The sequence below is a fragment of the Mirounga leonina genome, unplaced genomic scaffold (genome assembly GCF_011800145.1).
Source record: "Mirounga leonina isolate KUSES-001 unplaced genomic scaffold, KU_Mleo_1.0 Mir_418, whole genome shotgun sequence".
NCBI lineage: Eukaryota > Metazoa > Chordata > Mammalia > Carnivora > Phocidae > Mirounga > Mirounga leonina.
Genome location: NW_023270739.1, coordinates 16,251,999 through 16,275,422, shown reverse-complemented (window position 1 = coordinate 16,275,422; position 23,424 = coordinate 16,251,999). Strand labels below are relative to the sequence as shown.

Sequence of the window (23,424 nt, the reverse complement as noted above, 5' to 3'; positions counted from 1 at the left end):
TTGTTTCCCCTTAAACTCTTTAGAGTATGATGATGACAAAGGTACTCTTTCACATGTCTTTATTTCATTGGCATTGGAAACTAATTTTTACAAGCTAAACAGGAATAACTCTTGGTTATTTAAGCACTACTGTTATTTTCAAAAACATAGGACTTTTAAAAATAACTAAATAATAATTTAGTAGCAAACAAACTTTATTTGGTAATTATCAGGCCTTTTCTTCAGTTTCATAGACTTTCTAAAATTCAATGATAGTCATTTTTCTAGGAAAATAGCCAGGTTTTCTTCTTCCTCATCATGTAAACTGTTTTAATTTAAAATTATGTCTCTTAGCTTCCAAATTTTTATACACACAAGTGAATCAAACAATACTGTATTTGTGATCAGTCTTTATTTTTATATTAACTTTAGTTTTGCTCTTTGCCCGGTGCAGACAGATCTAGACTATTTCCTCTAACAGTTGCATGAGTCTGTCTTATCACCTAAGGCTAATTTAAAAAGAGTGTATGTTTATACTTTAAAGGAAAAACAGAACAATGTTTACTGAAAGTTCTTGGCTAAAATTCTAAATAAAAGTATACTCTTCCCTCAGACGGCACATTTTCTTCTCATTCATCATCTCAGACTTTTCTCCCAAAGTGAGGCTCCTTAGTTTTCTGTAAACATGATTCCCAAAATGCCAGAATTCCTCTTTAACAAGGCGGTTGACTTCACTCATCGTATCTAGCTAAATGCTGAAACTGGTTTTCTAGTAGTAGTGGTGATAGGTTATAGTGAGTCACCCCCACTCAAACCCTTGTGACCGATGGCATGTACTTATGAGGTAATGGATCAGAATTCAGGCTCCAGGCTGTGGTTGAGGAGCAGCTTTTCTGTAAGACAATGTTAACTGTTACTGGAATTCTACCCCAAAACTTGGCACCACCTTGCAACTGAATGTTTCTCAACATTTACAGACAATGACAGGCTCTCAAACTTGCTAAATGAGATACATTGGGGAAGTATTGGGGGTGCTGGGGGTTCTCCCCTTGGTAGTCATCCATGGACTTCCCCCCATGGTGATACCTAAATGGAGTCTTGATGAATATGAAATTAGTCAGGCCAATAATAGGGGGAATGGGAGTTCCAAGGAGAGAAAAAAATTCAAAGACACCAAAAGGGAATAGGAGAATGATACATTCAGAGAAATGCAAGTAGTCTGCTACAGCTACGGGAGACAGGAATGTATGGAAGTGTGCAAGAAATGAAGAAGAGAGTCTGGGTCTTGATGATAAAAACATCTATATGCAATTCTAAGATGTTAGAATATGTGTCGAAGGCAGTAGAGAGTCACAGAAAGTTTTGAAACAAGAATGAAGTATGAACAGATCCACTAAGGCTTTAGTGACAGACTGAAAGAGAATAATGAAACCAATTGGGAGCTATTATAATAATTCAGTTTAGAAATGATGAGGGCTTGAACTAAACAGCAATGGGCATGGAGTCCTGTGGTCAGCTGTGAGAAATATTAAAAATGAAAAAATCATAGACTGACAGGGACAGGGAAGAAGACAGAATCAAGGATGACTTTCAAGTTTCTGGTGTGGGTAGCTGATTGAGGTAGAAGATTATGAAGTAGGTTTAGGCTGGGCAGAGGATGAAATGAAGCCAGTAGGGGGTAAAGAGATTGGATATCCAACATATGCTGATGCTTACTGGACTGTTAGTTTTCCATTACATTTTCTCTAGAGGGAAAAATCATAATTTTAAATGTCATTTTAGCCCTCTGTTATTATAGAAGGTCTCCTGTGTATTTCCAGAAGCAAAAAAGAGGTCATGGTCAATGTTAAATATATTTATAACATATATTCCAATGAATACCAAAATGGATTGGACCTGTATGTTCAATTCACATTAAAATATATGTCACAATGCATCTGCTTTTAAAGTGTGTGTCAGAAACAATTTCCAGAACAAATGCCAAATATCCTGGAGATGCTTGAGTTCAAATTACCAATATATGCCATTGTACTTAAACTGTTTGCTACTTGGATATATACTAAATGTAGATACATGTTTGAAATCTATTCTTACAGACTTTTAAAAAATTCTTAAATACTGTTTTTAAAAGATAAAATATGAGAAAAAGACTGTTTTATGGTGTTTCACCTTCAAAATGCACACATTTTCTTGAAAGGCTGAGAGCCAAGAAAAATTTCAAAGTATATTGCTAGTATAGTACAAATGTCTGGATAACATAACTAAATACATTAGGGTGAACTAAAATCCCAAATGGACTCTTTATAAGTACCTAGATACTTGAAAAACAGACTAGCTCTGAATAATCCATTAAGATATATTTTATCCAGAATGAGCTATGTAGCCTGGTTTGCTTGGATGGAATAAATTATTGTCAAATTTCTGAGCCACGATTTGTCAGCATTTCTCAATGTTTTTTTTAATAAAATTCACACAAACAGGTATCTAGTTTCATAATAATTATTAATGTGGACCTAGAGTGGCTTTACCCTATTTATTTCTCAAGCTGGTTCAACTTAGATCATGGTAGAGTAAATTTCCTATATACTAAGGTCTTAAAAATTGAAAGATAGGAAGGAAGAAAGAAAGGGAGGGAAGAAAAGAATAGAATAAAAAAGAAAAGAAAAAGATGGCATGAAAGAAAAAAAAACTTCTTGTGACACCACTGCTGTGCAGCAAAACTGTCATCAAATTCCATCTCTTCTGGATGTATAGATTCATCAATGATCTATTCAAACTGCTTCTACAATGTGCAGTGTCTGGTTTTTAGTAGCGTAGGAGAGATATTTCATTTTTGTAACATTAGCCAAGACACTATTTATGAAGGTGGTTTCCTCAACCATCAAACACTGTACAGTGGAAAAAAAAATAGAGCTTAGAGTATTTTTATTATAACTGATAAATTTAACATCTTGGCATAATATTATATTAGAAGAATTACTTACTCAAGAAGATCTGGGTCTAGTCCTTCCGATATCATTTTGTTTCTTATTGCCATCACTGGAACACCCTAAGCAAAGGACATAACATAATCAATTATTAAAAATGCCTCCTTCATAAAAACAGATAAATAGAACAATGAAGGAGAACTGAGAGCCGAGATATAAACCCAAATATAGATGGCCAACTAATATTTGACAAGGGAGCCAAGAATGCAGAAAAGAAAGTCTCTTCAATTAATGGTGCTGGGAAATTGGATAGTCACATGTAAAAGAATGAAACCTGATCCCTATCTTACACCACTTACAAAAATTAACTCAAAATGGATTAAAGACTTTAATGTAAAACCTGAAACCAAGAAACTCCTAGAAGAAAACAGGAAAAAAGCTCCTTGATATGGGAGTTGATAATGATTTTATGGAAGTCACACCCAAAGCATGAGTAACAAAATACAAAATAAGTGAGATTATATCAAACTAAAAAGCTTCTGTACAGCAGAAGAAACCATCAACAAAGTGAAAATAATACAGAATGGGAAAAATATTTACAAACCATATATCTGGTAAGAGGTTAGTATCCAAAATATATAAAGAACTCAAACAACTCAATAGCAAAAAACTTAAATAATGCAATTTAAAAATGGGCAAAGGACCTGAATAGGCATTTTTCCAAAGATATATGAATGACCAACACATACACAAAAAGATGCTCAACATCCCTAGTTAATAGAGAAATGCAAATTACAAACAATAAGATATCATCTCATGCCCGTTAGAATGGCCATCACTAAAAAGATAAGAGGTAACAGATGCTGGCATGGAGGTGAGCAAGGGAACCCTTGTGCACTGTTGGTGGGACTGTAAATTGGTAAAGCCACTACGGAAAACAGTATGAAGATTCCTCAAAAAATTAAAATAGAACTCCCATATGACCTAGCAATTCCAGTGCTGGGAATATATCCAAAGGAAATGAATATACTAACTCAAAAAGATATCTGCAGGTCCATTTTTGTAGCAGCATTGTTTATGATAGTCAAAACATGGAAACAACCTAAATGTCCATCAATGGATGAATGGAAAAAGAAGTTGTGGTATATATACACACAATGGAATATTATTCAGCCATAAAACTGAGAAAATCCTACCATTTATGACAACCTAGACAGACCTTGAAGGCATTATGCTAAACACATAAAGACAAATATATTATGATCTCATTCTATGTGGAATCTAAAAACAAAACAAAACTACCAAACTTATAGAAAAAAGAGACCAGATTTGTGGTTACCAGAGGCAGGGGTGGGGGGTTGGGAGGAAGGAGGGGGAACTGGAGGAAGGTGGTCAAAAGGAGAAACTTCCAGTTATAAGATAAAGAAGTAGTAGGGATATAATGTACAACATAATGACTACAGCTAACACTGCTGTGTGATATATAGGAAACTTGTTCAGAGAGTAAATCCTAAGAATTCTCATCACGAGGAGAAAATTTTTTCTTTTCTTCTCACTGTACCTATGTGAGATGATGGATGTTAACTAAACCTATTGTGGTAATCATTTCACAATATATGTAAATCAAACCATCATGCTGTATGCCTTAAACTTATACAGTGATGTATTTCAATTATTTCTCAATAAAATAAAAAAAAATTAAATGAATAGAAGCTAAAATAAAAAGCCTCCTTTATAGGTCTCATACCCCCTAAAACAAGACCTTTTATTTTATTTTTTTTTATTTTTTTTAAGATTTTATTTATTTATTTGAGAGAGAGAGAATGAGAGACAGAGAGCATGAGAGGGAGGAGGGTCAGAGGGAGAAGCAGACTCCCTGCCGAGCAGGGAGCGTGATGCGGGGCTCGATCCTGGGACTCCAGGATCATGACCTGAGCCGAAGGCAGTCGCTTAACCAACTGAGCCACCCAGGCGCCCCTAAAACAAGACCTTTTAGATGGCTCATATTTAAAATAGCTTATTTTGCTTTTATATTAGTATGTATGTAGCACTTGAATAATCTAATAAGGTACACATTTTAACTGACTTAGTGGAATCAGTGCTATCCAATATCACATATGCCCAAATTAAATCATTTGAGCTTATCCATTACTAATTCTGCTGTAAACAAGTCAGATATCACATTCTCACTTCTTATACCTCCAAAAAAAAAAAAGTTGATGACTCAAACGATTAAAACCTTCGCTGGGATGTACAATAAATACTTAACAAGATGGGTAAATGTCTTTTCAAATAAAGATTTCAGAGCTTTCTGAAGTATAGCTATGTTAATGTTCTTTTCATAAGCAAATGGTCCAATTCCATTTGGACACAAAGATCAAATAAAATTCAAGAATTCTCCTGGGACTGTATTATACATCTTGTATAATAAGAAAAGGATATGTCAGAAATACATATTTACTTGAAAAGGCGACTGATTTACTGAAAGCTCATTTATAAAGCTCTAAGGGAAGAAGATGCAATCCAGTCTGCCAATTCCTACTCTTCACATCATTCCAAAAGATGAGGAAACACAAATATGTGTTCAATTTGAGGACCTTCATTATATCACTTTCAAAAGTGGAATCACTGTGCTTTAAAAGGCTGTACACACAGTTGGGACCCTCTCTGTCATATCTCTTCATCCCATGTGGCAGAAGGGGTAAGCCGAGCCAGAGCCCACGGGAAAAAGCTCCATCACTGCTCCACCGGTGCTGCATACTCTTCCCTTCAGGCGTTCCATGTCACTAGCCAGTTGTGTGATATTCAATTTTGAACCCAAGGTATAGAAGAGGCCCCTTAGGAGCACTAATGTTCCAGGTCCAATTTCTCAGAACTCTACCCTGAAATTTCTGGGCACCAGCCCAACTAAGGTTCTCCTGCTTTCTTTTGCAGTTGTCCCATGTGTTTTCTGGTCTCAAGGATCTTAGGAGCAAATTTACTGGGTTATCACAATCGCACACCTTCAATATTTAACATCACCATGGCAGCACAGTGCTTTATGCTGAGAAAAGACATAAACAGCCCCTGCCCTCAGGGAGTAGTCTAATAGATGTGTTAGATAAACACAGTGCAATCATGCAATTGATAACAGAGGCCTCCATAATGGTAATGTTAGACCCAAGGAAAGGCAGACTGAGTTAAAGATCCGCAAACGACTTGCTGATGTGAGTCTTAAAGATGGGACAGAAGTTTTAGTTAAAAAGAAAAAGACAAAGACTTATAAACATACACAAATCTTTAAATAATCTATTTTACACAAGTTGTCTCAAACATATTTTTAAGAACAAAGAGATACTTGCTAGATAATCTCCTTCATCAAAATGTTTATTTATTTTATATTTCACCCAATAAAATCATTTAAATCTCGGCAAGCATACGTAAAAACGTGAGAATCAAATAAATTCAATATGAAGAATCTTCAAAGTTAATGACCATATATCTCTCACAAAAATGTTACAGATCTTGCCAAGTTAAATTCAGATCATTATTAACTATGATCTTCATTTTTAAAATCAGAAAATGTATTAAAATTTAATTCTTACTTTTTTAAAAAAATGTCCAGAAAAGACAGTTACCAAAGGAGTCATAAGATGCCTTCTATAACCATAATCTCTTATTTTGGTTTCGGAGGAGAAAAGTCCAAGTTCTCTACAGCTTGCTAGGTTAAAGGAGGTTGGGAAAACAAGGCTGTCTTTCAAATTTATAGTTTACCAGGAAGACTCTCTCCTGGGAGGCAGCAAAGGCAAGACTGTCATTTACAGGCCCTTTTTATACATTCATCTTCATAACTGTTATGTCATAAATTTATAAAATGCAAGCTATTAAGACTCAGAAAGTGGGGTCCATGGGTGGCTCACTCAATTAAGTGCACCTGACTCTTGATTTTGGCTCAGGTCATGATCTCAGGGTTGTGAGATCAAGCCCCACGTTAGGCTCTGCACTGGGCGTGCAGCCCGCTTAAGATTCTCTCTCTCCTCCCTCTGCTCCCCCCTTCCCCCACCATGGGGTCTCTCTCTCTCTCTCTCAAAAAAAAAAAAAAAAGACTCAGAAAGTTATGGACACTTAAATGCATCCTAAATGTTAGATGAAAATAAATAATACCATTGTATAATTCTCTTCAAAGCCATACTCCTGAAAGTAATAGTTTCATGGTACAAACTTCAAGAAATTCTAAAAAGTGAAACACGGTAGGTTTGGAAGACAAAAAAGGTGGAAGATAAAATCTTTTGTTAGCTTATGAATTTAAGGATAAATGAAAGGAAAAAAGAAAAAAGGCTGTTACTTGCTTAGGGGCATCCAATATGAACAGACACTTATATTTGGAACCAAAAAGCATGAATTTAAAACTGTACCACTTTTAAAATATATTTTCTGGAACTAAGACTTGAGAGAAAGATTTTTCTCTTAAGTACAAAATGCACTTAATGATTACTTCATAATAAAATGCATTTAATTTTAATGGTGGAAGAGAAAGTTGATACTTGAAAGATAAGGTTGGGAATTTTACTTGATAATTAAAACTTAACTATTACTTAACTATTTAGTATAACAAGCAAAGTTAGGACTGTAAAAGAGATGTGAAAAAGAGCAGAGTTTTATGTTTTTTTTCTTTAAAAAGGCCTCTCAGTTTCTATTAACTATGGTTTGATGGTATAAGGTCTTTCTACAAACTCAACTATGTGATTTATTTATTATACTTTAGCATAGTCCACAGGATATCATTGGAAAGGTTATACAAATAAGTTACAAAGCCGAGAAAACAGAAGGGAGAAATGAAGTTGAAAAAAACATTTCCTAAAATATAGCAAAGAAAGTGTGTATGAGGTGGTAGTGAGGGGAGGTAGTGGGTAGGGAGTAATGGGGAAAAGGGAAGTTGGTAGAATTAGATAAGCTCCCTATTTTAACAGGAGTTTCATGGCCTTGGTTACAGTATAATACTCGAAACCTAAATACGTAAGCTCCGTATTTTACCCTTAGTTTCTTGAAGCTGTTTATAGCACAAGAATACAGATATTACCAAAATTTGGTGACTAGTGACTTCTGTATATGGATATAGACAAAAGAAAATACAAATAACTTATCTTACCCTAGTAGAGACTTTAATATTATCATCACCTTAATACAAATCTCATAAAGCTTGATACAAAAATAATTTGGACTGTGTTCCAAAGGATGCATTCCAAAGGGATTTGCTGCTATGTTTCCAGAGATGTTGCTTAGAAAATTTGTTTTGATATATTCTTCCTTAGGGGTTAAGGAACAGAGTCAGGTTTGTTAAACATCAAAAAGAAGTGTCCAATTTCTGATCTCCAAGAGACAAAGCTACTGGTGGTCTAAGTTGGACATGAGAGACCTCAAAACTGAAGTCTACTGAACTGTGGGATTATTTTTGGCAAGTGATAATGGCAGTTTGTCCAACATAAGTAATGAAGAAGAGAGAAGGCAACCATAAGTTTGATGTTCCAAAAAATCACGTCTGTATTTGCGTCACTGGAGAAAGTGTGTAAAGAAGCCACACTAATGAAATTATGATGGCAACACTAACAGTTACTACTAGTTTCTTATATCACAAAAACTGAAGGATGCCAATATTTACATTTATTATGTTAATGAAAGACAAGCTACTGAATTCTTTTATAAACCATGTTGAAGTTTTCCCAAAGTTTTAGATTAGAAGGGGGAGGAAACCCTTACTCAATCTAATGGAGATAAATGACTTTTCTTTTTTAAAGTAACAAAAAATGCTCCTTAAACTTTAAGAGTCTCATGCTCTACCGACTGAGCTAGCCGGGCGCTGCTCCTTAAACTTTAGTTTCTCCTCTCAGTTTGAGCTTGAATCACAACAATTCAGTTATGAAAGATGCAAAATATTAAGTTTTTTTTCCTTACATAGGTCAACAATTAAAAAAAAAACATCTGTTGAGTTGACAGGTGAATAGTACTTTTCTTACTTGCAGGGAGAGGGAATGAGTACGAGTTGAATAGATGCCATGGGTTGGAAAAAAGGCAACCAGTCCTCTAATCAGGTTGTTTACTTAAGTTTTAACTTAGTGAAACGGACTCAACCATTTCTTTGCTTTCTGATTTTCAACAGCGCTATCTTAAAAATATCTTTACTTCCTTTTATGAAATATATTAAGTAGAGTGCTAGAATTAGAATAAAATCTTCAGGTGAAAGATTCTATATAATAGATACTAAATGTTTACAGAACAAATCCTACCACAAAAGCAAGTACATGCTCAACAATCTCCTTCTGGAAGTTTTCTGTGAAGGGATACAAAATTAATTTAAATGAATCTCTTAATCACTGTAAAATGAATATGGCTATCTAAAAAAAGGGAAGTTTTATTCCTAATGACTTGTATAGATTTAGAAAATGCTAGACTCTGATATTAACTCCAATACTGTTGCCACGAAGGGTCACTGATTTGAACCTAAATATGCGGGGGAAAAAAGAGGTTCACATATCTTGATTAGTGCTATGTGGTTTATATGGAGCAAACAGTAAATTCTTCCTTTTTCAATGATTATCTCAAGAGTTAAGTTTTACAGTGAGAACGTATTTCTCACTGAGTGCCCATAAGATACCTTTAAAGATGAAGGAACAAATCACTGTAAAATGGACAAAATGATGCTGGTCATGACTAGGACCCCAGGAAACTGGTAAAGTACATTCATAAAAATAAATACATTAGCCAATACCCCATGTGCCTTTTAGGAATGGGAACTAAAGTTAACTTAAATGTCTACCAAGAAAAACCTTTAAAGAAATTATTTCAAAAGGTAAAGGATCTATTGTTATGAGTCAGTTCAAAATAGAACCACATCAATTTCCCCATGTGATTGATTTTTCCCCTGGATATTCTTGTAACATGATAAATATTAGGTGTAGTGATCATGGTGCACTGAGTGTTTTCTTTGCATTTTGTAGCTACTCAAGTATTCATTGATTTAAGAGTAATTTGGTGCTGTGGAAGACTCATGTTCTTCCCTTCACTATAATGTAAAAATAATTATCTAAAATTTAAAGACTTGTTTTGATAGGCTAATTAATCCTAGACTGCCATTATGAATACTTCAGCTAAATTACAGCTTTGCTATACATTTCATTCAAATGATATTTGTTCTTTGAAATATGTATTCATTAAAATTTCCTAAATTTAACTATGTTTCTACTTTCCAGGAATAAAACCTTAAAAAAATTTCTATTACAAATTATTTTGGAATTCACTACCAAAATTAAAAGTGTAGTAAGTTCAGATGGCCTTCTGTTCAGTTTTTGAAAATGTATTATTTTATGTACCTATTCAAGGAGAATTAAAGAAATATCTTCAAAAAGGTAATAAAAGCAATAAGGAATAGAATTCTTAGTAATTAATTATAAAGATGATTCTACTGATTGAAACCACAAAGTCACTTTGAACTAATTTTCTAATAGTGGTAATGTGTTTGAACTGGTGTGTCATGAGCCTCATTCAATGCCCTTAGTGATCCATAGGTACCCATCGAAAGAGAGAGGATCAGTATTAGCCATTCCACGTGGCTATAGAACCACAATGAAGGGCCCTGAATCTGATACCAGTGTGTCATCAGGACACGATCTAACCAACTAAATGAATAAAAGTCATTTGTAAACTTGGGCTAGGAAAACAACAAGAAAAGTTGGGATGGTCTTATATTATGAAAAACTATGGTAAGATGTACTTACATCTGAACATATTTTTTAAAATTGCAGTATTAAGATGCAGATATCTTCAAGTAGAGAAATAATTTTCACTAATCTTTCTCAATAAAATTTAATATTTTGAAATCTATTTCCTTTTAAAACAGTCAACATACTAGCATTTTTTCTAAACTGTAAAACAATCCTTAGCAAAATATTACCTTACAAATGAAGTATTATGTCTTACATCTCTATGATTCATTTACGACAAATTATCTTCCACACCAGGACTGTCTACCCCATTATGAATGTTTATGCTCTCAGATCCTTGTCAAATATGTTGCTAAAATGTCTTCCTTAAGGGCGCCTGGGTAGCTCAGTTGGTTAAGCGACTGCCTTCAGCTCAGGTCATGATCCTGGAGTCCCGGGATCGAGTCCCGCATCGGGCTCCCTGCTCAGTGGGGAGTCTGCTTCTCCCTCTGACCCTCCCCCCTCTCATGTGCTCTCTCTCATTCTCTCTCTCTCAAATAAATAAATAAAATCTTAAAAAAAAAAATGTCTTCCTTAAGTTGATGGTCTCTAAAACCACTAAGACACTTCTCTGCCACCTGAGATGAGCTCACTTCCTTATTATAGCTCATTGGCTTCTCTGGTCTTTTACTTTTCCTCCCAGTGGTAAACCCATAATCTTAGACAAATTTATAATTAAAGTGAGAATCACAATATTTCTGAAAAGAGTAAATCTGAGTAAATAACTACTTAATTTACATCACTATTATTTCCTCCTCACAACTTTGGAAAACTTTTTTGTGAGGTCCCTTATTTCTGGCAGAGTGGTTAGTAGCAAAGAAGATAAAAGGGCACTGAGAAATCAAAGTTGGGTGACTAAAACATTATAGTTGGATCAGAGTAAAAGAACTATACCACACAGTTCAGCAAGTATAAAAACTGTCATTGTTAGTATGTATCTTCAAAAGCTTCCTTAAGAACCTTAACAGTGGGATGCCTGGGTGGCTCAGTTGGTTAAGTGCCTGCCTCTGGCTCAGGTCATGATCCCAGGGTCCTGGAATCCAGTCCCGCATCGGGCTCCTTGCTCAGTGGGGAGCCTGCTTCTTCCTCTGCCCCTCCCCCTACTCGTGTGTGTGTGCGCGCGCATGCACTCTCTCTCTCTCTCTCTGACAAATAAATAAAATAAAAAAAAAAAAGAACCTTAATAGTAGAGTACTGTTCTTTTTGTCACAACTTCTAAAGAGTTACAGAGTTGTTTAAATGAGTTGGAATGAAAGATATGAAGTCTAAAGTTAAAAATATTTTTCTGCTAAATGCCCCTGTCTTTGTTGGTTCCCATTTTATATATCATTTAAAGGAGATTCCTATGAAATTTAAAACTACCTTAAGCTTATCCTCCAAATGTGCCCTCCTCTGTGTTTGCTTAACTCCTTTTTCTTTCGTTTATGGGGAGAGGCATACAGAGGTATGGTATTACAGTGAATTTAAGGCAGATGAAGTACATTTTATTGGTACTCCACAAAATAAATTGAAATAAAGAATTAAATGTTTTGGCTTGAAAGGATTCTTCAGACAGGCAATCCTAGGTAAATTATTTTAGTTATGATACCAGTGACACAAAAATATGACATGGCGAATAAATTCCTAAAGAAATATATATATATATATATATATATATATATATTTTAAAGATTTTATTTATTTATTCGACAGAGAGAGTGAGAGAGTACAAGCAGGGGGAGCAGTAGAGGGAGAGAGAGAAGCAGGCTTCCTGCTGAGCAGGGATCCTGACGTGGGGTTCGATCCCAGGATCCTGAGATCATGACCTGAGCCAAAGGCAGATGCTTAACCATCTGAGCCACCCAGGCGCCCCAAGAAATATATTCTTTTCATACATACTTTTATACCTAGGAAAAACTGATTTAATAAATTTAACATCCTAAATTTATTACCTTATCAATTATTTTTAAAAGATTATTTTGTATTCTCAATTATGTTATGTTCCATTTAATCTTCCTTTTAAATTTTTAATTTAATTTTTAATTATCTGATATATTATTAAGAAACAAAAAATTCAAGTCTACAGCAGCCAGATATCCTCCTATAACTCTAAGGGAGACAGACTTCTGTGTACATCAGCTTGTTGGTATGTGACTATTCTTTAAATATGATTGAGGATTCTAAATGCTCCCACAGTTCACAGTTCAAAATGTGTTTTTCCAGAGACTGTAAGTACCATAAATAGAAACAGTTACGGTTAAACAACTAGTTTCTGGAAACAGACTATCCAAATCAACATCTTCTTAGCAAATGATTGCCACAAAAGGAGACTAGACTCTGGACTCTGGGAAACAAACAGGGTTACAGAAGGGAGGGGCAGGTAGGGGAATGGGGTAACCAGGTGATGGGTATTAAGGAGGGCACGTGTAAGAATGAGCACTGGGCCTTATATGCAACTAATGAATCATTGCACACTACAACAAAAACTTATGATGTACTATATGCTAACTGAACATAATAGAAAAATTAATTAATTAAATAAATAAAAAAAGAAAACTACAATGAAAAATATGTAGTATCAGTAGTAAAATATTCTAAGCTATATATTTATGGCAAAGTGGCATTAGCAAAGAATATATGGGGAATAGATAAGGTAGGTGCACAGATTATTACCAAATGGATATCAACAACCATCTAACTTAGTAGTACCTGCCCACTACATGTTTTTCCTTCAGTATTCTAAGGAAAACGAGAAATCGGGAAAACAAATATATCAAGGAAAGCAAGAAATTTAAAACCTGAACTTAGCAATATTATTGTTTACTGTTCTCTAACATATATAAGAAAAGTAAAATAGCAAAGAATAAACAAAAGGGCAAATACACCATTTAAATTAATACTTCTCAACATTAAATGTGTACACAGTATGGCTGGCTCTGAGCTCCCCAACTTTCCAGGCAACTTGGGGAGGGTTCAAAAGGCAGCCAAAATATTGAAAAATCCTAAGTGATTTTGAAATCACTGAAAAAAATTGGGTATTTTAATGAAAATCTATAATCTTGTTGGGAAAGTGAGTGAAACACTTTCCAGTAAAACTGGCATGATAATTCTTCACACATGGTCTCCTTAGAGGCTAAGTTCACTGACTTTAGCAGAGAATAAGTAATTTTTTTTCCTTGGGCCAAAAACACAACAAAGTTACCTATTTCTAGGTTTTCCAGATACTTAGGCTATGGAAAAGCACAGGTAACACCTCAAGGGCTCCCAACTGGTGTCTAATTGTCACAGTTTTCTGCCTTTGGGGAAATCTCTACCCAATCTTTTTTGCATCTGATCTAAAAATGAATGTAGAGGAAGGAGGATAACTGTGGTCTCTTGAGTTCCATTTACCTCAATTCAAAATTACTATTCTGCTAAGCTTTACTTTTCTCTTTTAGTTGTAGTGAAATGGACATGGCTGACTATTTAGTTGATGGGAAACAGAATATTTTCCCTTTCCAATTGGCAAAGTTGGCTAAATTGTGCAATTAATTAAATTGCTCACTTGTATCTTTTCTTTATCCATCTTTATCCACATTCATATGTGTAGGAAATCAATCATTATACATACAGCTTTTATCTTCAATGGACAGTGTGATGCTAAAACACCACAGAAAGTTGTCCATGGCACTACAACCATTATGCACTCAAAAAATACTGACCTTGATACTGAGCAGTAAACTTTAGATATTACAAAGGAAACTAACCACATGTTAATATTATAATACTTACAGAGTCAAAAATCAATGAAAAAAGAAATATCATATAGTTGTTAAACTAAATCTGTACTAGTGTTTTCCACAACTCCAACTACATATGAACCAGCAGCTCCTCCTTTTGACTACACTGTTGATCAGTGATGAGGAACCTACCGTGGAACTCTCTAGACATAGGAAGTCACACTGGGGTCATATCCCAAACAAGGTTTTAAAGCCTTTAACTACTCTTACAAAAACTATACCTTACCTAAAGAGTACTCTACTTGTACTTGATTATTTTTCCCAGGTCTAAGGTGCATAACTTCATGATGAACTAATTCTTCATCCTTAGGTAATGGAAGTCACATTTCCCCAAGCCAACATCCACTGCTGGCAACAGATGCATCAGAACCACCAAAACCAAGGAAATTATTCAATTCACGTTTTAAGCCAGCCAAAGAAAACAGAGCTTTAAAAAAGTCCAAGTGTCCGAAGAGACTGTTTTGGCAAATATGGTTTCAAAAAATACAAGTCATTAGCTTAATGTGGAAGTCGGACTTTCCCAATGCACAATTTATTACTGGCAAAGGATTCACCAAGCTCTGCCAGTAAAAAGGGGAGAACTGTTGGAAAAGTGATCTGTGTACACAATTCCAGTTAAGTTATAAAAGCAATATGTAATTTAGTAAAAGCTTGTGCTGCACTATTATGACAAGAAACATTAAATCAGAATCAATTATCTGCCACATTTGGAACACAACATTATTACTCACTGAAAAATCCTGTGTAAAACTTGCTTAAAAAGGAAAAAGAAATCAGAAAATGCCAGCAGGTGTTCCAGGAATGTTCATTAATAATGAGATCCAAATTTGGGGATCAATTAATAGATCAAAAACCTAGACGGAACTTCAGATCTCATTTTATGTATGAGGGAACTGAAGCCTTGAGAGGTGACATGATGACCATGGTCACATAGGACTGTATGACAAGGCTAAGAAACTCTACCATGTTGCATCCCAGAAGTAGAATAAAGATCTAGGTGTACTCCTAGGCATTCAAATTGTGTCACAGAGAAACAACTATTTTTTGGAAATGTAATTATTCTTATATCTCACAGAGGGTAGTAATGTAGGAGTGACAGAAAAAGGTAATGGAGACCAAAAAGCAAGGTACTGTTTATTTCTCTGTGAACTGGTACTTGTGACATTTGAAAGATTCTGTTGGCTTCTGTTCAAAGAAGTTTATAATAATTAAGCAGTTTTAATTGCCTAGTTTATTTTTTTGTTTTTTTATTTTTAAAATTTTATTGAAATTTTGTTAGTTAACATACAGTGCAATATTGGTTTCTGGAGTAGAATTCAGTCATTCATCACTTTCGTACAACACCCAGTGCTCATCACAACCAGTGCCTTCCTTAATACCCATCACCCATTTAGCCCACCCCCCACCCACCTCCCTCCACCAACCCTAAGTTTCTTCTCTATTGTTAAGAGTCACTTATGGCTTGGGCGCCTGGGTGGCTCAGTTGGTTAAGCGACTGCCTTTGGCTCAGGTCATGATCCTGGAGTCCAGGATTGAGTCCCACATGGGGCTCCCTGCTCGGCGGGGAGTCTGTTTCTCCCTCTGACCCTCCTCCCTCTCATGCTCTCTGTCTCTCATTCTCTCTCTCACAAATAAATAAAATCTTAAAAAAAAAAGAGTCACTTATGGCTTGTTTCCCTCTCTCCTCTTTTTCTTTTCCCTCCTCCCATATGCTCATCTGTTTTCTTTCTTAAATTCCACATATGAGTGAGATCATATGGTATTTGTCTTTCCCTGACTGACTTATTTCACTTGGCATAATATACTCTAGCTCCATCCATGTCATTGCAAATGAATTGCCTAGTTTCTAAAACAGATTTGCAGGTATGTGGCAAGTGAAGCAGGGCAAATAAATACCAAAGCAGTACATTCCAGGAGATAGCTAGGACTCAGGAAGAGGAAGTTTGCATGGCAGCTTAGAAAGAAAGCCAAAAAAAAAAAAAGACTAGTTCATCCTGATATGTAGGAAGCCTAAACATTTTTAAAAAAATCTGTAGGGGCACCTGGGTGGCTCAGTCAGTCAAGTGTCTGCCTTCACTCAAGTCCTGATCTCATGGTCCTGGAATCCAGTCCCATGCTGAACCCTTTGTAGGGTTCTCTGCTCATGGGGAGTCTGCTTCTCCCTCTCCCTCTGTGCGCTCTCTTGGTCTCGCTCTCTCTCAAATAAATAAATAAAATCTTTAAAAAAATCTGTATTTGTAATTTGTAGGACTTTTAAAGTCTATCTGAAGTGAGTGATCGCTACATGGATAGTCAGCAAATTCAAGCTTTTATACTAGTGAAGAAGCTTAAAGGGTTTGTGAAATAGTTGTCTACTCCCTGTCTTAGAGAGAATGAAACGGTCTAGATAATAATTCAGGAAGGAAGCAAGATAATAGATTACAAGAGGGTTGAGGGCCTAGTAAGTATTAAGACACTGAGGGGAAGACTACTATACTTTGTAAAAGATAAGAAACAACATAAGTGGAATTACAGGTATAAGACTCTGCTTATGGAGCAGCAACTCATATTTTTAAGTGACAAAAATATAAAGGCAATTACCTTAAGAGGTGAGAGAACTTATGGCATTGTTAATTTCCTTTTGAGGTACAGAAATGGTTATTTGGAGGATTTTAGGAGATTTTTATACAGTTGGTATATAGTGATTTTTTCAGAAAGACAGGTATTTTTGAGACCATTCTACCTTTTCTTTTGTCAATACAAATAATTCCTTACATTCCAGATTCTAGGCTTCTAAAATTCAGCTTTTATAAGATGTAGCAATGTGTACAATGGATGACAAGATCATATTAATAGCCGAAGTACAACTCACTTGATGGATTATGCAGATATTGGTCTTTCTCTACATTAGAGAACTAAACTAATGTAAACTAGGTAACTAAAACCAATTTTTTTTAGGGGGGGAAGGGTAGCAGGAGAGCGAGAGAGAGAATCTTAAGCAGGCTCCACGCCAAGTGAGGAGCCCAATGTGGAGCTTGATCTCACAGTCCTGAGATAACCTGAGCCAAAATCAAGAGTTGGATGCTTAACCAACTGAGCCACCCAGGAACCCCAAAACTAAATTTTTAGTAGTGGGCAAACAAGAGAAACCTTAGTCATCCTCTGAGGTTGAGAAAAATTGGGCATTTTAATAAAAATCTACAATTATGTTGGGAAAGTGAAACTTTCCAATATAGATAAGGCAATTTCTAATGAAGCTACCCTCTCAAATTAGCTGGGGTTAGGCTCCTTCATATAGTACGTGGTCAAATTCGATTTTCTTTCTATCTAATCCCTCTGAATCCTGTTTGTTCTCAGTCACACTCAAGGAACTAAACCACCTCAGCAGAATGAATAATTGATTAGAAGACTAAACAGAAAACAGGAAGGCAATTTACTCTCCTGAAGTATAGAGATACAAAACTATCTAGATTCTTCCCACATCATTGACAGAATGTGAATGAATCAATGATACAGATTATAATGGGCCTTGAACAACTCTTTTTACTGTGAGGCCTTTCCTAAAGCAAGGTGGTATTGTCATCTGTTCTTCCAGTTAAAGCCATAGTTTTGTAAAGATATGGATATAGGAAACACAACTAGCTATGCAGATGCTGCCGAAGAACCATGTTAGGTAATGACTTATGACACTAAAATGATTATACTCCTGGAAAAGTGTTAAGTAGTTCAGAAGAACCAAAAGATTATGTTTAACAAGACCCACATAGGTATGACCAAGGGGTTTTAAACTGAAATCAAAGAATAAAAATAATCTTCAGTTAAAACTGCAAGACTATGAGTAATAATAATATGATAGGAGAAAAAACAGAGTGGAAGAACTAGCAGGTAATTAAGAGGAGAAATATGAACAAATAGAAAACAAATCCAAGAGCTTAAAAAAATGTGTTTATAAAGAGCAAAACTGCAATATCAAAATAAGTAAATCTCAGGGACTGTTAACACTTAGTGGAAAGGAATTCATGAATGGGAGCTGGCATTTGAAAGGAATGTCTTACAATGTTTTACAATGGAAAGTGGAAGATACCTATAAATCAATATACATAAATATGCACATATGGAGATTCTTGAACATGGGATAAAGGAACCCCCCCAATTCCCTGGTCAAGTGAGGCTAAAAGAAGGCAAAAGTTGTATTATCAAATGGAGTTTGGTAACCTAACCAGATGGGAGGATTTAGATCAGGCTTTCATAAAACATGTTGCAAACAAGTACAAGGATAAGATACAGCCATGATGGGGACATCAGCTATTCACATGTACTGGCAGCTTTATTTTGCTCAAATTAGAGCATCTGATAAATTCTTGTCACATGGCTGAAAATTTTATCCTCCAACAGATAAAGGATGTAATGAAGGGAATTGATTTAACTATTTCATACATAAATTTAAACAAAAGCCAAAATTGAATGATGATGCAGAAATAACAGGAACTCTGGTAGTGATCATGCCAAGGAAAGACAATCCTGGACATTGTCAAACATGCAACTACATTTGTGGCTGGATATTTTGACAGTTACTCATGATATTCTTAGGAAACAGGAAAAATAGTGGACTTATATATGACTTAATAACCATAATCCAAAGAACAATGACTGGCAGATTCATATCAACCTTGAGGGAGATCTCTAGTTGGTCTCTTCTTGATCTGGTCCCACAAAACATTTAAAATCAGTGACTTGAAGAAACAGTAATATATCTAAATGTTTCCAGGTGACACAAAACTGGGAAGGAGAGTTAATATGCAGGATAAAATAGTATATACAACACGTATTGATTGAGCACCTTTTATGGGTAAGATGTCAAAGAGAATGCAACGAGGAGTCAAGATACAATACTTCCTCTCATGGTTCCTTTTCAACAGGGGCAATAAAAATATAAATGATCAAAGAACAAGATATGACGTGTTAAGTTCCATTAAAAAACTTAAGTGATTGGACAGATCACTGAAGGGAGATATTACTTCTAGCTTTAAGTGTTGGTGGGTTCAGAAGGAAGTATTCATAGGAACATGTCAGATGAGTAGAATTTGGACATGTAGTAATCAAGAGAAGGGGAATCTAGATTCAGAAGTGGAAAAGTATGGAACTAATATTGAGAAGGGTTTGTGGTTTTGTCTGAAGAATGAAATGCAGGATAGGGAGCAGAAGGAAACAAAAGTTGGGTCAGAAGATTCTGGGATTCAGGTTGGCACAATAAACTGAAAACAATAAAATTAAATGAAACTTGGATGAAGCTTTTAGGATGGCAGTGTAAAGATGTTGCTCCCCTTTTTCTTCTGGAAAATTACCCTCAAACAATTAGGCAAAAAGAAATAAAACACAAACACTAATTCTAATGACTAAGAAGCATGTATGAACCATAACACATGGAAATTAAAAGCAGATAAAAGAGTGATTGAGGACTTAGCATAGCAAAGGAAGGCCAAATCCATGTGCCAGAAGAGGGGATACCACAAAGAAGTAGCACTTCCAGAACCTTGGAAATGTTTAGGAATTAGAAACACACGTACCAAGGGCAAAAGAGAGGCAAAGGACTGAAATAATGAAAATTGGGCTAAAAACAGGAAAGGTCTAAAGCAGAATAAATTGAGCCCCTACTCATACTCAGTAACACCAAGCAAAAGGATAGACTGAAGCTAAATGCCAAGCAATGCCATAGAATTAGATAGTTAAAAACAAAAACAAGAGCTATTATTTCTTAAATGTTTTAAAATAAAAAGTATTTTAATGTTATATAGAGTGTAAAATATTTTTAAATAGCTCTTAATCAAAACAGCTATTTTTCAAAATACATATGCTCTAGCTCCAAATCCCAACTTTAGAGATTCTTATTTAGTATGGTAGGAATCAGTAACATGTTTTGATAATGTTTCTTAGTCTGAAAACCACTGAGCTGGTGTAAAAAATAAATCTGTTACCAAAACCTATCAAAAGGTAAAATGGCATAGAGGAAAATGTAGGCATTTTCATTTAGAGGTAAATACTATTTGCCAATTATTGTTCTAGGAATTGTACAGTACACAAAAAATTCCTTACCCTCATAGAGTTTGTATTTTAGTGATAGAAAATATACAAAGTATGTAAAATAGGTAGTATTTTATATCTTATTGGCCAGTTATATGAAGAAAAAACAGCAGGGAAGAGGTAAAAGGAATGGGGTCAAAGAGAAGGTTAATATTTGAGTAAAAATATGAAAAAAAGTAGGGGAACAAACCATCAAGATACCTGGGAAAAAGTGTTTCAGGTAGAATAGCTGAGGTAAAGGGCTGAGACAGGAGATTGTCTATATGTTTATTCAAGGAACATCAAACCAGCTAGGAGAGCTGGAGCAGAGTAAATGAAGATATGAGATCAAAAGGGTAATAGGGGAGCTAAATTGTATAGGATCTCATAGGCTTGTGAAGGACTTTGGCTTCTATTCTTCATGAAATGGTAAGTCATAGGATTAGAAAAATGAATATTTAAAGAGTCATTTACACACACACACATGATATATTTATGATTCTGAAAAACAATGGAATTTGTCTAATTAACAACAAAAATAAAAATGTCAAGTGATGTCTGGGAACCTTAGCTGGCTAAATAAATCTAGACATTTCCTAATATAGTACCTTAAAGTGAGTGTATAATAAATATTTGTCAAATAAATGGACAGTAAATTTATACTGAAAAGGAAAATAAGAGTTTTTAAACTTTTTAGAAAGTCAGAAGCACTGTATTAATATAACAATTATCCTAAGATGTAGTCTTTTATCAAAGATTTCACGGCATTCTTGTAGATATCATCAAGTAGATGTTCCTATTTCCTATTTTATATATGTTAGTCAAGAAAAGACTAAATAAAAAGTCTTCCAGAGTCATTCTAAAACTTTTCCGCTTCTGTTTGAAAGAGTAAGACAGTTTTTTTAACAGTTCATATTTTAAGCTTAACAGAGCTTTACTGGGTTCTAGCTTTAAAAATTTATTTATCATAATTCATACTCTAACCCTATTTTATTCTTATAAAAGAACATTATATATTTTCATCTCAGAGTCTGGTTTATTTTTTTCTAAAGCTTAGAATCCAGGGTTTTGGCTGTCAATAAAGAATTTTGAAAGTGACAAATTCATTTCTTCTGACAGCCAGGAAAAGTGAATGTATTTTCTTCTCCCCATTGTCATTTCTGTTGCTTCTAAATGAACTAATCTACTCTTTCTGTCAGATAGTATTTGTTCTTAAATTATTGTGATAAATAATATCATGGAGAGCAAAACAAAACTGTTCTTCTTTAATATTAGTACTTCTTTTGCTTGATAGAATTTTAGAAATACATTATTTTTTTAATTAACCAAAAAATGATGAAGAGCTAGGTCCTTCAACCACTGCAACAGGACTTTCTATCAAAATGAAAAGAAATTAACTTCTGGTATCAGACCATGTAATGATTTCTCAGAAAAAAAAAAAATTAATTCTGAAGTCATATAATATTAAAAGCTCTACCTAAATGGCCAAGAGACTTAAGCTCTTTTCTATGACCAAACCACTGAGGGATGAAATTCAGAATAAATATACACAAAACTCATTATTTGTACTAGCATACAGGAATTAAGCTAAAGCCATATGATTTAAGAAATAGTCCACTTTCATTCCTCTGATACATCCAAGATTTGCTGATAACTTTATGTAAAGCAAAAAAATTTACATAAATTTATATTAAACTATGTTAATTTGAAGTGTGAGATCAACTTTAACTAGAAAGATTTGACCTCTGTTTACTTTTTATCAGGGCATTAATTAAACATAAGAAAGAAGTAAGAGGGTCGAAAACTTGGTCACTCGGTTTAGCAGTTTTCTCAGATATAAAAAATAACAATGAAACCTCTAGGGTTAAGAATTTCAAATGAGGCTGCTAGACAGAGAAGACAGACCAAATCAGCTTACCACTTGAACCATTTTGAGATATCTGGCATATCTTGGATCCTTGGCTACAGTTAAGATATTTTCTGGTGTTACTTCACTTTCCTGTGGTCCAGAGTCTTGTAAACTGTTCTGCTGTAGAGAGTATTGCGTGTAAATCTTTAGACAATTCACAGAAGGGGTCCATTATGTTACTTAAAAAGGGATGTATCTTTTTTATAATTCTAAAGCAATCAATATCAGAAAAAAATCATATTTCTAAATTTAAAAACCAATAATTTAATTATGGGATATATGTTTCCAAATATTTACAAATCCTTAAATATGATTTCAGAGGAAGTTCCACTTAGTATCAACCTATACTGTTCCTTAAAAAATGCAAATATATTCATGACATTAAAAAATAGAATTCTGCTTTAGTTGTCCCCAGAGTGCCAAAAAACACACGAATTATAGATGGACATATTAATAAAAATTTTAATAAAGCTAATAAAACTATTTCATTTGCCAATTGTTAACTCTAGCAGATAGTAAATTGATTTTCTAGGTATCTACCATCTATACAACTCAATTCCTCATTTATTAAATAATTTTACTCTAAGTGTATATGGCTATTCTATCATCTTAGAAAGCACTACATGGAGAATCTGTGGAAGAGAAACCCATTTTTCGGACAAAATTATCTAGTTTTGTATATTTCAGCTACTGATGGAACTATTAATGTTAATCTACTTACACTAAAGAATACTGGGGAATGGTCTTTTTAGATAAAAATGCTTTTATCATATAGGCAGTTCTCATTTTGCATGGTACTCTGTTAAATGAAAATTGTCCATATTGGAATCCTGTCCTCACTAATGTGCAATGTTAGAACTGTCTGTATACAGTTCTTGCTTTTTCTATCAAACTGAACATTTAGAGTAAGTTTACTTTTGTGAATTCTCACTCCTTATCTATAAATTAGCATTACAAGGAAGTTCCTTAACAGAATGAAATCAATTGTATGTCTACATGTCTATGCTGAAATGTAGATAAATCAAGAAATACTTTTAAATATTCATAGGTTTTAGAATATGAATTATGTATTAAGG

At 34.5% G+C, this 23,424-nt stretch overlaps 1 protein-coding gene across 4 annotated transcripts in view; it reads right to left on the bottom strand.

Moving 5' to 3' along the window:
* Positions 1-23,424, bottom strand: part of WASHC3 (WASH complex subunit 3) — a 55,266-nt gene that overhangs the window by 15,697 nt on the left and 16,145 nt on the right. For 2 of the 4 annotated variants that reach the window (XM_034987723.1, XM_034987724.1), the window contains exons 5-6: positions 22,358-22,468; positions 2,964-3,028 (exon numbers count right to left, since the gene is read on the bottom strand). In XM_034987723.1, coding sequence (XP_034843614.1) covers positions 2,964-3,028; positions 22,358-22,468 — 176 coding nt within the window. The remainder of the gene's footprint in view (positions 1-2,963; positions 3,029-22,357; positions 22,469-23,424) is intronic. The other 2 variants (XM_034987725.1, XM_034987726.1) reach the window with 2 other exon arrangements.